Source organism: Sarcophilus harrisii, chromosome 6 (genome assembly GCF_902635505.1).
Source record: "Sarcophilus harrisii chromosome 6, mSarHar1.11, whole genome shotgun sequence".
In the NCBI taxonomy this organism is placed as follows: Eukaryota; Metazoa; Chordata; class Mammalia; order Dasyuromorphia; family Dasyuridae; genus Sarcophilus; species Sarcophilus harrisii.
Genome location: NC_045431.1, coordinates 237865798 through 237881643, shown reverse-complemented (window position 1 = coordinate 237881643; position 15846 = coordinate 237865798). Strand labels below are relative to the sequence as shown.

The 15846-nt window shown below is 48.0% G+C and overlaps 1 protein-coding gene across 5 annotated transcripts in view; it reads left to right on the top strand.

The window, feature by feature from the left end:
• CTTN (cortactin) overlaps positions 1-15846 on the top strand; it is a 44535-nt gene that overhangs the window by 18555 nt on the left and 10134 nt on the right. For 3 of the 5 annotated variants that reach the window (XM_031943485.1, XM_031943486.1, XM_031943487.1), the window contains exons 6-12: positions 2674-2784; positions 8032-8086; positions 9118-9228; positions 10344-10454; positions 10969-11079; positions 12108-12218; positions 14148-14203. In XM_031943485.1, coding sequence (XP_031799345.1) covers positions 2674-2784; positions 8032-8086; positions 9118-9228; positions 10344-10454; positions 10969-11079; positions 12108-12218; positions 14148-14203 — 666 coding nt within the window. The remainder of the gene's footprint in view (positions 1-2673; positions 2785-8031; positions 8087-9117; positions 9229-10343; positions 10455-10968; positions 11080-12107; positions 12219-14147; positions 14204-15846) is intronic. The other 2 variants (XM_031943489.1, XM_031943488.1) reach the window with 2 other exon arrangements.

Genomic DNA, 15846 nt, shown 5'->3' with positions numbered 1-15846 from the left:
CACTAATGTTCAGCTCACAGCAGCCCCTCGTGAATTGTTTGCTAGTGCAGAGCGCTTTAGTAGGCATGAGGGGGATGTAAAATGTAGATAAGCCTAAATCCTGCCCTCTTGGAGCTTATGGTTTAAGGAGGGTGTTCCACACATATCTCCATGATACAAAATGATAGAGTGTGTGTGTGTGTGTATGTGTGTGAGTGTGTGTGTGTGAGTGAGTAAGTGAGTGTGAGTGTGTATGTGAGATTAAAGAAGGAATGATAAGGGAACTAGCTTTTATGAAGTGAGCCAGGTGCTACTGATACAAAAAGTGAGATGTTAGTTATGCCTTTTGGCGCGGCAGCCGCGCAGCAGAAATAGCGCAGTGTGTCCAGCTCTGGGCCATGGGAGGCTGTGCAGAACCATGTTGTGTTTGAGCCGGACACTTCAGAGATAGAAACGGAGGCCTTGAGGGATGGAATGCTTGGCTCAAGGCCCCCAAAAGGAGGGAGAAACACCCCCCCCCCCCCAGTGCTCTGCATCTGTGGGTCATCCCGACTTTGTACTTAAGAGGTGGCTCCTTGTCTGAATTTGAAACCTTGGGTCCATCGCTGTTCTGTCTGGTCCCGTTCTTATTTTCTCTGATGTAATTCATCTGGCAAAGGTTACAGAGAGCAGTGGAAGAGTGGGGCCACAGCAGTGTCCCTATGGAGAAGTGGGCTGGGTGGACAAGCTCTGCAGCAGACACTTCCGCAGTCTCTGATTGTTGGAGAATCTCCCCAAGTTTCCCGATGTAGCAGGAGCCCATTAGGCCAGAGGAAGCTTTTATGAGATGTCCCCACTGGGTCAGGAAGAGAACATCTGTGGGTGTGCTGACCAATACAGTCGAGTTGGCCCCTGTGGGATTCTGCTTAGAGCCAGTATAACCACGGGGCTGCCAGTCACACACTCACACATACATACTACTTTTGACCCTGAAATACCTGCCCTGATAGGAAGTGATTGATGAGGGCCAGTGGTGTGGCTGTGGCCCAGAGCCCCCTGCTAGGGCTGGGGTGGAGAGTGGCTGGATCCTCCACAGCTTTCCCTTATACTGCTGGTTACTAGGGGTAGGATGGATTTAGGGATTGTTTTGTTTGAATTGACAACCCCAACCCACCTGAGCCATTCCGATGTGCAGGGAGGCTGGAGTCGGTTTTGTTTTTTCTTTCCTTTCTTTCTCCAGAGCAGATAATGGGACCAAGAACTGACATTTGTAGAGTACGTGAGCCTGTTGTGTAAAAGCTTCTGCAGAGGGCACACGGCCTTAACGTGAAAAATTAAAAGGAAAATCAAAAGCTTATCCTGAATAGTCCCTACCCTATAGCATCCCAGGAGATGGTGTCTCGGGCCTCCTGCCCAATCAAACGAGGGAGCAGAGCCAGTCCTGCTCCACATGCCCATCGCTGGGGATGTCTTTGGTGCTCTGGAAACATGAGCAAAGGGACTCCCCTCATGACTGGGGGGAAAGGAAGTGTCAGATAGAAATGGATAGAATCGAGCCTGGGGTCAGGTTCTAGCCTCCAACCCATTGCTACAGACTCCCCGAACTTGACCCTCATTCTACCCAGATTTATGATGTGAGTTTGAAAATCTTCCTGTGTAGACCGGTGGACAGGCCCGTGGTTGGTAACATTTATAAAGCCCCTTAAGACTAAAAGATGTTCTTATCACACTGCTGTGACAAATCAGGAGACGGGGGCATGAAGAGTGGTACCTTGCCCCAGGGTCACGATACCTGATTGGAGATCTCCTTGCGTCCCATCCGGCCTCTCCTTGGGCTGGGCTCCCCTCTGAGTTCTGGCCCCCCCCCCCCCCCCCCCCCCCCCCCCCCCCCCCCCCCCCCCCTTCTGGCACTTCTAGGCACTAGACTGCTTGACTAGTACTATCCAGTTGTTCAGCTGAAGCACTCGAAGGAAATGACTTCACAAGAAAATGGGAGGCTCCAAGCACCAACAAGGTCGCTGCTCGTAGAGAAACTAAAAGTCTGAATTGATGTTTTGAGTTTGGGGGTTGTTTTTTGCCTTGGAGGAGTCTATGTTTTTTGACTTTCACATCCATGATGTATAAGATAAAAATACAATTCAAACCTATGGGCTTGTGTTACATTTCCATTAGAAATGCCTTATTATTAATGCCTGAGAGAAGCAGCGTGGTGTAGTGGATAGATCCAAGATGGGAATCAAGTCTCCCATCTGGCTATGTGACCTTGGATGAGTCCCTTCTTGGTGTCCCAATGTTGAGGATGAATAGCAGCTGGGAAGATCCTGACCCATATCAGAAGGAGCTTCCTTACCTGGAACACTTTAGTCACAAACAACACCCCCCTAAATCCAGCATTGTGTCCAAAGGAAAGCTTGCTGGTGTTGGCTCGTTTTTTGGTCCTGATGCCAGTCTCAGCTTGGCTAGGGTGGGGGTCAAGCTTTTGGGGACAGTAAAAAAAGACCATAATTTCTGTGTTCACTGAATGTTTAACAGTCCATCATAGATGCTCTGAGAAAGCAGCCCAGCTTAGCTCTAATCCTTTTGGAACAAAAATGAATCCCCTCTCCTTTTTCTAGATCAAGAGCTTCCTCGTTGCTTTCTTATGCCTTGAGTGATCGATTAATAGAATTTGCTGCTCGTCAGCTGCCTAATTTTTCTTTTAAAAATCTCTTTCAGTCTGCTGTGGGCCACGAATATCAGTCTAAACTTTCCAAACACTGTTCTCAAGTCGATTCCGTGAGAGGCTTTGGAGGCAAATTTGGGGTACAGCTAGATAGAGTTGATCAGGTAAGTGATGGATCGTTTGTTGCTTCTGATGCTGAACTTGCCTTTCCGCCCACGCTCTCCATCCTTCCAAACGACCTTTGTTACTGTCGAGGGCATCAGCAACCTCCCAGTGAAGCTCAGGGTCATCCCCGTTCCTCACTCATACTCCTCCCATATTTCCAGTCTGCTGCCAGGTCCTGTCATTTCTACCTTTTTCCAGTCCCTCGCTGCCCCCAAGCCCTCGTCACCTCCTACTTCAACTATTGCAGTGGCTGCTGAGAGGTCTGCCTGTCTCAGATCTCGCTCCTGAGCATCCTCTGTTCAGTTGTGATATCAACCTTTTAAAGCATAGGTTTGATCAGGTCCCCTCTCTACTCAAGAAATGACAGTGGCTCCTTACTACTGCTAGGATCAAATATAAAATCTTCTGTGTGGTCAAAGCTCTCCGTGACCCCACCTGCCCCTTTTTACTGGAACCATTCTTGACCTGAAAGTATAAGTAAATCTACCCAAAAAGGCACATAAAAGAATTCTGTATCAAAAGAGCTATGGGACAAATGGCTTTAGAAGTAACAGTGTCGGTCACAAAGCTTTTGCCAAAGGGTGAAGTAAATCTGATAGATAATAAACCTGTGAAAGGGAGACTCCAGAGACCAAGAGGAATGATAAAAACCAGGAAAACTTCAAAGATAGGAGAACTACAGATTCAAAATTTCAACTGCCACAACAAACAAATTTGAATGCAGGACCGATAAAGCCAAAAGCTTGCCCAGAATACGACAGAACTTAGAGCAGCTAATTGATGCACGGGCCAAGTCACTGATTTAGACCATAGCAGCAAGGAGTGTAAATCTCTGGTCATGTGGGATTTCCAGATGCTGTATAAGAGAAGAATCTTCTTACAAGGACTCGAGGAGCCCATGTTCCCAGGCTCTGAGTGCCAAGGACAGTTGCAGGAGGAAATCCTCCCTAGAGTTCTCCTATGCACCGATTGTTGAATTTTGGAATAAAAATAAGAAAAGAAACTGAAAAAACTCCTGAAGCTTCAAGAAGGAAGGGGAAGAAATTGCTCTTCTAGACTGATATTAGAGCATCATCGGATTTCTGAAAAGCTACCCAGGAAAACCAGCAAATGGCAGGGGTCGTGTTTCCAGGAGAACTTGGCCATCCAGCTCCGTGCCTGGAGGTAACTACAAGCAGACGATGAGGTGACTTACATATAGGAAATGAGCAGAAGAAGAAGTTCCCGATCCAAATGCTGCCTTGAGAGGCCTTTGGAGAGGAACGAGAAAGAGAGAGATGTTTTCACACTGTTGTTTTCAAGTACACTTGGACCCCTCAACCAAGCTAGTCCCCAGACCTTTCAAACTTGTAAACACAGACATTATGTCTGTTGGGTTCTCCAATCAGTATGACAGAATTAGAAGTAAATATTAGTCCAAGTAAAAGCTGGAGTTCTCCATGGGAGCAAAAGAATTCAGGAATAACTGGGTTAATGAAAGAATCAGAAAAGCACTACCATTTTATTAAAACTCCTCTGTTGGGCCGTTTCAGGAGACTTTTAGCCCTACTCTCCACACACAATGCACAGTTCTCTCCTCCTGTGCTACGATCCAGCCAAAATGACCTGCCCTTCTCCCCACACTCAGCAGCTCCATCTCCCATCTTCCTGTCTTTGCCCAGACTGACTTCTGTGCTTATAAGGTTCTCCCTCCTGGTCTCTGCCTCTCACCTTCTTCAGGGTCACTTGCTGAGGAGGATGTGGCTGAGCTCCTGGTGGCGTGGGAGCACCTTCCAAGCTCACGTGTGTTTCCTTTGTATCTGTTTGTCCATTTACTTACAATCCATGAAAAGATGATATATCAGATTTCCTAGGGATAAGGAGAGACAGGAAGTGAGTTAAGTAGAATAGGTTTATTCTTTGTCTCCAGGCAGCCAGCTCTTGTGTCTTCTCAAGATCTCAGAGATGTAGAACTACCTTTGGTATTCCCTTTCCCTCCCTCTCCCCACCCCCAGTATCATTTAGTATCTTCCATACTTCCAATAGGAGCAGCTGGGGGGCACCACAGTGAATAGAGCAAATCCAGCTTTGGACATTACTAGTTGCATGACCCTGACCAAGTCACTTTACCCTGTTTACCTCAGTTCTTCATCTATGCAATGAGGTGGACAAATGAAGGGCAAACTACTCCAGTGTCTCTGCCAAGAAAACCCCAAATGGGATCACAAAGAGTCAGACATGACCGAACAGCAACAAGTAGTTCCAAATATATTGTTAGTTTCTCATCAGTACTTGTAAGGGAAGTGACCTCCTGGATTGAAAAAAGCATTGAATAATCAGGGAAGTTCCAAAGAACTCATGCTGCAGAATCATTTGGAGAAAGAACAGATGGATTTTGAGTGAAGTGGACTTTTTTTTTTAACCTTTCCCTCCTTCCCTCTTTCCTTCCCTCCTTCCCCCCCATCTTTCCTTCCTGTCTTCCTCAGGACAGTTACAAACCACTTCAAAGTGAATGGCAATACAAAAATGCTGAAGATCAATGTTTATTTAATACTTAGTCAAAATCAAATGCAGTTCATACCTTCCTCTTCCCTCTTTCCCTCCCTCCTTCCTCCCTCCCTCCCTCCTTTCTTCTCCCTCCCTCCCTCCCTCCTTTATCGTTCCCTCTCTTCTTTCTTCCTTCCTCCCTTCCTCCTTCCCTTTCTTTCTGGTCTGTGTTTTCTTTCGCAATGTGACTAATATGGAAATGTGTTTTACATGACTGTACATGTGTGATCTATATCAATTTGCTTGCCTTCTTAAGGAGAAGAGAGAGAAGAGAAAATTGTTTTGACATTTAATTAGGAAAAAAGTATTTAAAATTTTAAAGAAAAAAAAACATTGAAGTGCCCTTGGGTCACAGGACAAGGGTGTGACTGACACCCTGGACACTTAATGTCTAGATGATCCCAGAAAAATCCCTTTGGTTCTCTGGGTCTTGTTTTCCTCTGTTCAAAGAGGAGGTAGGACTTCATGGTCTCTTGAGTCCTTGCCTGCTCTAATTCTTATGAACAAACTTGCCGAGCTTCTTATTTGGATGTCTCTTTCAGAGGTGCCATTTTTGTGTCCTTATCAAGTGCATCAGTTATTGAGGCATGTCATGTGGCACTTCCGCCTCCGGGGCTGCCATCCAGACTTCTCCCCAAAATCGTGCCCATTGTCTCCATCCAGGTCTTGTCTCTCACTGTGCTTGAGAAGTTTTGATTGAATGAATCCAGAGATCATTGGATGTGGCCAAATAATTTAGCCCTTAGCAGTCACCCCTCAGCGATGAGTCTTTCCCTGCTTAGCTGGATTAGTGCAGGAGGCACAGGCTGTCACCGGGGCCACACTAGAAGCCCATTCAGGAAGAACCTGCCCGGGAGCCCGGGCATCAAGGGTGTAACCTCTGAGAGTTCTGAGTCATCTCCATGGGTGATGGAGCATTTTGAATAGGAAATGATTCTCAAATATGGGGGAAATGGGTGATAGTGCATAGTTTTATTTGATCTGGGAAAAATAGTCCTACACAGGACAGTCACAGACTGCTTCACAGCCAACGGCAATGCAAAAATGCTAAAGATCAGTGTTTATTTAATGCTTAGTCAACATCAAATACAATTCATACCAGCTCTCCCGGGCTGGTATAATAGCAGAAAAATTATCAATATAATATACCACCTACATTTTAAAAACAGAAATCCAAACCAACAGAAACTGTCAGCCAGCATTTATTAAACACTTTCTGCATACCCAGAACCATGCTAAATGCTAGGAATATAAAGAAGTAAAACTATCCTGAGCCTACAAGGAGAGCTCCCCTTCTGGCAAGGGGACAAATAACCATGGGCTCATTAGGTCCAGAGCTGTCAGGAGGAAGGACTGGAAGTAGGTCTTTGATGAAATTCAATTTATGATTCTGAAAATGGCAAAAAGGAATAGGAAATGAGAAAAAAGCTTCATGCAATAGATAATTCTACATGCAGCAGAAAAACTTTTGTCAAGTGGGGAATCAGAAACACTTTTAAACTCCTTGGTCTTTGATGGGTATTTAAGGAAATGGAAGCAATTAAAAACTTGGAATTGCAACTAAAATGGAAATCGGCTATCACTGGCTGACCATTCATGGACAGTGGCACGCTCCTGAGGCAGGGACCCAAGCTCAAGTCAGTCTTTAACTGTCATCTGGACCATGTTGCTTTCCCAGACCTCAATACTATTCTCAGGTATATATCCTAGGAGTTTCTGAGGTCTCTTCCAGCTCCAGATCTTTGAGTCTTTGCCTCTGGAAGCTCCAACTACAAATCCTTTGCTTTATTTTTTTTTCCTAATATATATATATATAAACAAAAACCTGATTACAAAGGTACAAATCTTTTGATAAAAATTATCAAATCATATGACCTATTTCTTAACTTCCTGGAGCCTCAGCCTCCCAAGTCTGATGGATTGATGCTAATTTCCATAATTATCATTAGGAATTGTTCTAGCTGATATTTGTTTAGGGGGTGGAAGAAGGGAAGGGACTGGAATGAGCAGTCATATAGCTCCTACTATAAGCAATATTATCTCATGTGTTCCTCACCACAAGGTAGGTGCTATTATTATCCCCATTTTGCTATTGGGGAAACCAAGGCAGACGGAGGTGATCATACAAATAGGAAGTGTCTGAAGCTGGAACCCATTTGCTCTGCTCACAGCTGCCTCTTCTAGAAAAAATGACCTTCCCCAAGGTTAAATGAAAGGCAAAGGGGAGAGGAAGTGAATGGACTTCATTGTTCAGATGTGATTTGCCCCAGAATGTTCAGTTTGCTGGAATATTTCCAGGGTTTCTGGGCTGACTGTAGTTTAGAGGTATTAAGTGAGTCCTTTTACTAGATGGGCTTGTTGAGGTGTGATGAATTCGCACACCCCAATGAATACAAGCTCCAGATTTGTGGCAAGGATGGGTGTATTACACCGAGAAATATCTTTCCCAGCAGGCAAAATCCTGTTAGGATTCCTGCAAAGGTCTGGGTTCGATTTTATTGGGCCTTGGCCCGGAGCTGGGGACCTTCCAATGGAAGGTGGTGACCATGCCCCAGGCCAAGGTCTCCAATTGAATTATCTGGGAGTTTCTCCTGTAAACCCTCCCAGAGGGATTTGAGATTTCTAACCCAGGACCACCCTTCCCCCTAAGATCTCCATTTATATCAGGCTGAATCCTAGTTACTCATCTTATTTTTTTTTTTAATCTACTTCTTTCGTAGTCCGCTGTGGGTTTTGAATACCAAGGCAAAACTGAGAAGCATGCTTCCCAGAAAGGTAAGATGGGAATAAAGGCTGGTGGGAGGAATCATTCTGATTTGGGAAAGAAAACAAAAATACACGCTTCCTTCATTGTGGATGGCCCATTCCTCTGCATTTCTGCGACCCTTAAGAGTCAGGCAAAGGCTAACGGCACTTGTTAGCTGGGTCTGGGGGAGCTCCCTGTCCTCTGGAGATTGGATGGCGCTTCCAGACTTTCTCATTGGACTGTTGGCTCCCGCTGGGCTCCTCGCATTGATTTAATGGTGGACTGATAAAAGTCTGGCCAAAAGCTCATTTTCTTCCCTTGACAAAACCGTCATGGAGCGCCCTCGATCTGTCTAGAATCGTTGTAGCTCAGCCAGGAACAAGTGGTCAGAATTGTGCTTTGTTGAGTGTAGTTTTTAGGAAAGCAGCCTCCTTCCTACCACCTTGCCTCTGCCCCCTCCCCCCCCAAAAAAGAAGAGATCCATCCAATCTTAGAGCTCTTTGAAGCCTGTGGTTTGGTGGACATCACGCAGGAGAGCATGTTGCACGTTGAAGTGGCCAAGCTCGTGAAAGGCCGTGTTTTGTCCACGAGCCTTGATTAAAACCACAAACTCTCACCACCTCGGGTCCCGTGTGTGACCGGTTCTTTAGGGGTGTCCGCTAGCGGTCCACCAAGCCTGTCTTCAAATGCAGGGCCCGTGTTCTGAGACTCTCAAGGAGAAAAGGAGCCATCTCTTCTTTTGTAAAGTGTCCCTGGTGCAGCAAGAAAAGTGCATTTGTGCATGCAGGCTAATGCACCAGCACCAGCGTAAAGGGCTGAGTGCGAGGCTGCGCTGACGATGGCTGCTTCCCCCCACCCCCTAGTGCTGAAATTATCCCGCATGTCCGGCGAGCGGCTGCCGCCCTGATGGTGGGAGAATAGCCCAGGAGCCCCAGTTGGGGGCCGAGTGCCGCCAGCTCCCCAGTCCCTCGTCCCTCACCCGAGCACCGGGCTCATGCTGCACCTTTGCTTACCTTGTCGCTCTTGCTTGCTGTCACGCTTGCTGTCTCCACATGCTCAGATTATTCTAGTGGTTTCGGTGGTAAATACGGCGTGCAGGCCGACCGGGTGGACAAGAGCGCGGTGGGCTTTGATTACCAGGGTAAAACCGAGAAGCACGAGTCCCAGAAAGGTTCGTATGGAAGGCTTCTGGAGGGCGCGTCGGGGGGTCGAGGGGTCCACGTTTGCTGGAGGGTTGATCCCTGACGACATTTACGATTCCCTCCTTTTCTGTGCAAAGAAGGCCGTGGGGAAGGTTCATTTTTAAGTGCAGTGATGTGTGATCTCTAGAAGTTTACTTTGCTCTTTTTTTTGGCTGAGGCAATTGGGGTTAAGTGACTTGCCCAGGGTTACACAGCCAGGAAATGTTAAGTATCTGAGACCAGATTTGAACTCAGGTTCTCCTGACTTCAGGGCTGCTGCTCTATCCACTGAGCCACCCAGCTGCTCCCACTTTGCTCTTTTCACCGTGACTTAAGACTGATGCCCAGTGGTTAGGGAGTCAGCTTCAGAACCAAGAGGCCTTCAGGTCAAGTCCTTCCTCTGACCCAGGGTGGATGTGTGACATTGGGCAAGTCTCCAGCCTCTCGGTGCTGTGGGCAGCTCTCTCAGCCTAGAAGCTTCGTGCAGATTCCCAATCAATCTCCACTTGTCTTTATTAAGCACCTGCTGTTTACCATGCCCACCACTAGGTTCTGGGGCCACATACAAAGAACCCCTGCTCACAAGGAGCTGACTTTCTAATGGCGCAGATGACCCGGATATATTAAAAATACAGCACGAGTGAATTGAACAATTATTACTTATCTAGTGTGTACGTGTGTGTGTGTATATGTACATATACATAAAACATTTAAATACATGCAAAGTGGTTGGGGGGAGGGCACAAGCAGCAGGGGAGCAGGGCAGCCCTGGTCCTTTTTCCTCTCCCTGCGATGGCTCACCATGATTCTTAGAGACTGGTGACAGTTCTTGAAAGATTTCACAAGATTTGGGTGGAAAGATGGAACCAGATTGTTCCTCATCTTCGTATGAGTCTCCATGTTGCTTCCTGCTCTCGTCAGGTCATTGGGCGTGATCACAGCCATTACCCTTGGTGTCGATGGGCAGCTGGCTCTCCTCATGACCCTCTGCCCTTTGGGGGCTTATTGGTTCCCATGGTGTCTCATGATCCGCTTTAAGCCAGAAGGTTTGAGTGACTGGATTAACTGCCATAAATGACCCTTTTTTTTCCTCTTTTTTCCTTAGATTATTCCCGCGGTTTTGGTGGCAAATACGGTGTCGATAAGGACAACGTGGACAAAAGCGCCGTCGGCTTTGAATACCAGGGCAAAACAGAAAAGCATGAGTCCCAGAAAGGTTTCCTCAGTTTTCTCTTCCGTTCTCAGCTGTCTGACCCTCACGTAGTGAGCCCTTGGGCCAGTTTGTGGCTTTTAAAAAAACCCTCCGAACCCGAAATAGGGTTCAGTATAAACCCGGCTCCCCCTGCCTTCCCTGCTCTGGTTGCCCCCTATAGTAGCCCCCCCTTGCCAGCCTCGTGTTGAGAGTGCGCAGCATGTGTACGTCCTTTGGATGGTGAGCCCCTGGGCTTAACACGGTGTGGAGAGTCGCATGGACCAGAGCGTCTCCTCTGTAGGCTCTTGTGTGTGTCGCTCTGACCTGTGAATGGCGTTGGCCGGAGGGGATTTGTTCCTTTCTCCCAGAGGAGGCTCACTCCAGCACAGGAAGCTTTTCCCAGGACAGCTGGGTGGGAAGGGGGGGGGGGAAGGGTCGTGCCCACAGTTTACTTTCCATCCCTGCGGTGTGGTCTCTTGTCTTTTGCCCCTTCTCCAGTTCCTCCCGTGATCCTTGTGGCCTTTTATTATGTGTGTAGACTATGTGAAAGGGTTTGGAGGCAAGTTTGGTGTGCAGAGAGACAGACAAGACAAGTGTGCCTTGGGCTGGGACCACCAGGAGAAAGTGCAGCTCCACGAATCCCAAAAAGGTACAGCCGCCTCCTTTCCCTGCTCTCACGGGCCAAAGAAAGCCTTTCCCCATGGGCCACTTCTGCTTCATTGGTGCGGTTGGGATTTAAGGGCCCTCTCGGTTTTGCTTGTTTGGAGCTCTCCTTTGCTTCCTGGCTCCCCGAGGAAGCTCGGCTTGCGCAGGGGTCAGCAGCTCGCCCGCGCCTGAGGGTCAGCAGCTTGCACAGGGGTCAGCCTCTTGTTCTGGTGGGAAAGGGGCCCGGGCAGCTTCTCTGCCTGGAGTCTGCTACAGAGCAAGGGAGAAAGAAAAAGGCTGCTTTGGCCTCCCTAACTTTTCCCAGTTTTCAGGGAAGGACATAATCCTGTTTCCTAGCTGGAAGGGTTAGGGAAAGAAGTCTTTTTTTTCCTTAAACAAAACAGTGGCTCAGTCTGTAGAGTACCAGCCCTGAAGTCAGGAGGACCCGCGTTCAAATCTGACCTCTCAGACACTTAACACTTATTAGCTTTGTGACCCTTGGGCAAGTCACTTAACCCCAATTGCCTCAGCTTAAAAAAAAAAAGAGAAAGAGCTAAAAAGAAAAAACAGAAAAACAAGGATGTTGGGAAAGGAAAATAATGTTCTTTGATATAGCTTCCGGGCCCTCCCAAAATTTCCAAAAGAGAAATCTTTATGTTTAGTGAATGTTTGTTCGATTTTATCCCTGTATACACGACTCAAATGTGTGTTTTATATGTGTGAGATATGTCTTAATCTTTCACATACACACAGAAGTGTTCACTGGGGAGGAATACGAAGCGATGAAGGCACCTGTAAACAACCTTGGGGAAATTAACGTTCCCTGTGCCTCAGTTTCCTCATGTAGATTTGGACTGTTTCCTTCCTGTTCCCTTCCCTTGCTTCCTCCTGCCCCCGAAGATGCACTTACAGCCGAGGGTCTCGCTTTTTCTGAGCCCCACCCCTGGCTCCGTCCCCAGTCTGTGTCTCTGTAACTAAAAATGTGTTTTCCTTTCTCGGTTGTTTTCTCCGCTGTCTTGTGTGGATTTTCAGATTATAAGAGTGGTTTCGGAGGCAAATTCGGGGTCCAGACTGAGAGGCAGGACCCATCTGCTGTGGGGTTTGAGTACAAGGAGAAACTGGCACAGCACGAATCTCAACAAGGCACGGTCGCTGCGTGGCCTCGGGCTCCCTCCTCTTCACCTTCCTAGGCACCTACTTATAGCACAGCCTTGCCCAGAGAGCGCCTTGGAGGGCTCTCTGGCCCTCGGGGCCCACAGAAGAAGGGGCTCCTTCTCTTAGCATGGGGAGCCTTGGGCAAACCTGCCTCAGAGGGCTTCCCAGAAGCCTCTTTGCTTCCACGCCCTCTGGGGCTGGAAGATGGCTTATTCAGACCCCCAAGGGGCAACAGGCACTCACAGACCCTCGACTTGGCCAGGTCAAGCCAAGAACCTTGGAACCTTGGCCGTGGTCAGAGGTCAGAAAAGAGGCTCTCCCACGGTCGATTCACCCAGCTGCACTCAGGACGATATTGTGGTCAGTTGAGGGCCTTTGGAAATCAAGGTCCTGGAGGTTAACATTTTTTTAAATATAGATAAATATACATCTAAGAAAGCATCCTGTGCCCCCAGGAAATGGGCAGCTAGGTGTGGCGTCAGGAAGATTCCTCTAGCCTCAGACACTCACTAGCTGGCTGACCCTGGGCACCCGCCTTGTGTGCCTCAGTTTCCTTATCTGTAAAATGAGCCAGAGAAGAAAAGAAAAAGAAAAAACAAAAGAGAAAAACAAGGATATTGGGGAAGGAAAATAATTTTCTTTGATATAGCTTCCAGGCCACCTAAAATTTCCAAAAGAGGAATCTTTTGCCCCAGTATTGCTGCTGAGAAAACCCCAAACTGGGGCAACAACCCCCAGGAAATCCGAGAGGTGCCATCATTGAATTTAAAAGTCGGCCCCACTCGGAGTTAGATTGTGTCGCTGGAGGCTGGCGGTCACATTTCACAAGAGCTGAGGTGACCGCTGAGGGCTGGTCTCTGATTAATCCCCCAATAAATCTGAAAAAACAACCCATAGAGTAGAGGAAGGGAGGTGAGCTCTGTATGTTCCGTGTGGTGTCTTTTTGTTCCGTTTGTGTTGTTTGTGGAGGAACAAGAAGATAAATGTGTTACTGTTCAGGGCACAGGAAACCTACCTGTCCTTCAAGGAACTAGAATATTAAAGGGACTAGAAAAGTGAAAACCAGCTTAGAAATAAAAGCCGCTCCCTGCTCAAAGCCTTCCTGGTGGTGGGCGATCGGCCGAGAGTGCGGCGTTCTCTCTGACTCCCCTTCGGTTGGGATTCGCACTTAGCTCTCGGCCCCTGAACAGTCGGCTGGAAAAACAGTAACTTCCTAACTTTGCAGGGCAGATATTAAGCTCTCATTCTCACTAGCTGTTAGTAGAAATCCCGCAGCCTGGCCAGGAGAGGTAAGGAAGGGCCTTTGTGTCCGTCTCACCCAGTGCATGATTTCAAGCCTTGGGTCTGTGTGGTGACTAATTCTGCATGGACGTCTGCCTCGGAAGCAGCCGTGCTCCTGCCGTGGCGTGATTCTGTGAGCGGAATTTCCACGTGGTCCTTTTCTTCCTTAACGATCATCCCGAGAAAGGCCATTAAACGTGGTTATTGTTAATGCTCATCAGATACTAGAGCACCCATGGGAAACCCGACCCGAGCCAGCTGCCGTGAGGGCTGGGGCGCGAGAGGCTGTGCTATGAAGTGGTGTCTGGGGAAGAACCCCATCCTGTCCTTCCCGTCCTCCGCTTGGGTTCCACCGGCGACCACGCCGGCCCCGGTCTTCCCCCTCCTTCCCGTTCCCAGCACGAGGAGAGCATGTACGTGTCTCTTTCTGTTTCTCGCCCGCCTATGGACCGAATGTTTGGAGGAGGGACGGACAAAACGACTTCCTCGGTCATTGATTGGCTCTTCTCTTCCTGGTTTTCCTTGTGGCCCCCTGCATCTTTCTTTTGCCATCTTATCCATCTCTATGCATGTGCCTGCTCCAAAGAACGCTCCCTCCTTCACACTGACACCAGTCTGCTCTTGTTCCCCTTTCAGATTATTCCAAAGGATTTGGTGGAAAATATGGGGTTCAGAAGGATCGGATGGATAAAGTAAGTATGACCTTGTGGCCCCTGTGGAATAGAGAGCATTTGTCCCTGGGCTCAGTGGCCTCCCAATCTAGCCTACTAGGGCTTGTAGTCTCTCACTGTGGCCCCGACTCCGTGGCCTTCCCCCTCCCCAGGGGAAGCCTGGGGAAGCCCTTCTCAGAATGATGCTCATCAGTGACTAAGGAGACTAAGTATATCGCGATTCACCGATCAGGCATTTCAGAAAACAAGGCCCAAGGTTAGGGCCCCTGCTCTAAAGTGCTTTACCTTTTGTGATTTTCCTTGGATTGGGTCTTGAGGAGCCACGTTTTTTAGAAGGCCCTGTGGCCATGAGGGGGCACCAGAGTGCACAGAGTACGTGGCCTGGTGTGGAAGACCCCAGCATAAGACACTTTACTCTTCAGGAGACTCTGGGCAAGTCGGCTTCCCTGAGGTTCCTCACGATGTATCATTTTTTAATTCGTTGACAGCATGTAGTTAGTTTTGCCATAACAAGGCCCAATTGTTCCCTAAGAACACCTTATTATGCAGAATTATGCGCTGAGTGCCAGAGTTTCGGGGAAAAGGGATGTCGTGTTCAATTTCTCAGCGACATGTTCAAAAGACATAGGGACCTGATAGTTTTATGCACGTCAGAACTACCACAATAAGTGCTATTGGTCCCCATGTAGCAGCCCTGGCTAGCGCTTAACTCAAGGACGTGAGATGGGGATGGAGCATCTGGTGCAGACTCGTCCTTCCCCACCCGTAGTTCCCCGGCACCCAAAGGGACACAGGAAATATGGTCTTTTGTCTTGGAAAAGACCTGTCGTTAGCTTGCAGAAGGCTTGTGGCTTCTTATTAGGAAGCGAAGCAGATTTTAGGTTCTTGCTATTTCTCGAGGATGAAATTGTCCATAAGCAAACTCGAAATCTGCGAGGTCAGGTTGTTCCCCAGCGCATCCACTTCTTGGAACAAATTTACATTTTCGAAACTGGTAGAAGGAAAGCTGGCTGTTTCTTTTATCCATCTGCAACACTGGGAACAAATTAATTTGCAGACTTAAGAAATGCAGATTTGACCGTCCCGCTCGTCCCATTCCCCGTTAGCTCTGTGATCATCTCCCCATTTGTGGATATCTTTTTGTACCGGATTGAGATATTCAAGCAGGAACAGTTCCTGCTCTTCAGGAGCTTATCATCGGGGCCAAGGACACAGGCTGGATCCCAACGGGCCCTGGTGGGAGGGTGTGGGAGCAGGCTGGGGGGGAGCACCGGCTCTTGGCTATGGTGGAGGGGAGGTCTCGCCTTGAAGATGATCCTGTGTCGTGGGGGATGAGGAGGGATATTGGCTTCTAGGCAGAGGCACAGCCTGTACAAATATATGGAGGTGGGATGTTGAAAGAGAGAGCATGAGAGAGACACAGACAGAACCAAAGGGACCCAGAGAGAATATCAGCTTTTTTCCATTGGTTACTTAATGTCTCCCATCTCCTCTCTGTCGGCTTCTTTCCATTGGTTACTTAATGTCTCCTGTCTCCTCTCTATCGGTTTCTTTCCACTGGTTACTTAATGTCTCCCGTCTCCTCTCTATCAGTTTCTTTCCATTGGTTATTTAATGTCTCCCATTTCCTCTCATCGGCTTCTTTCCACTGGTTACTTAATGTC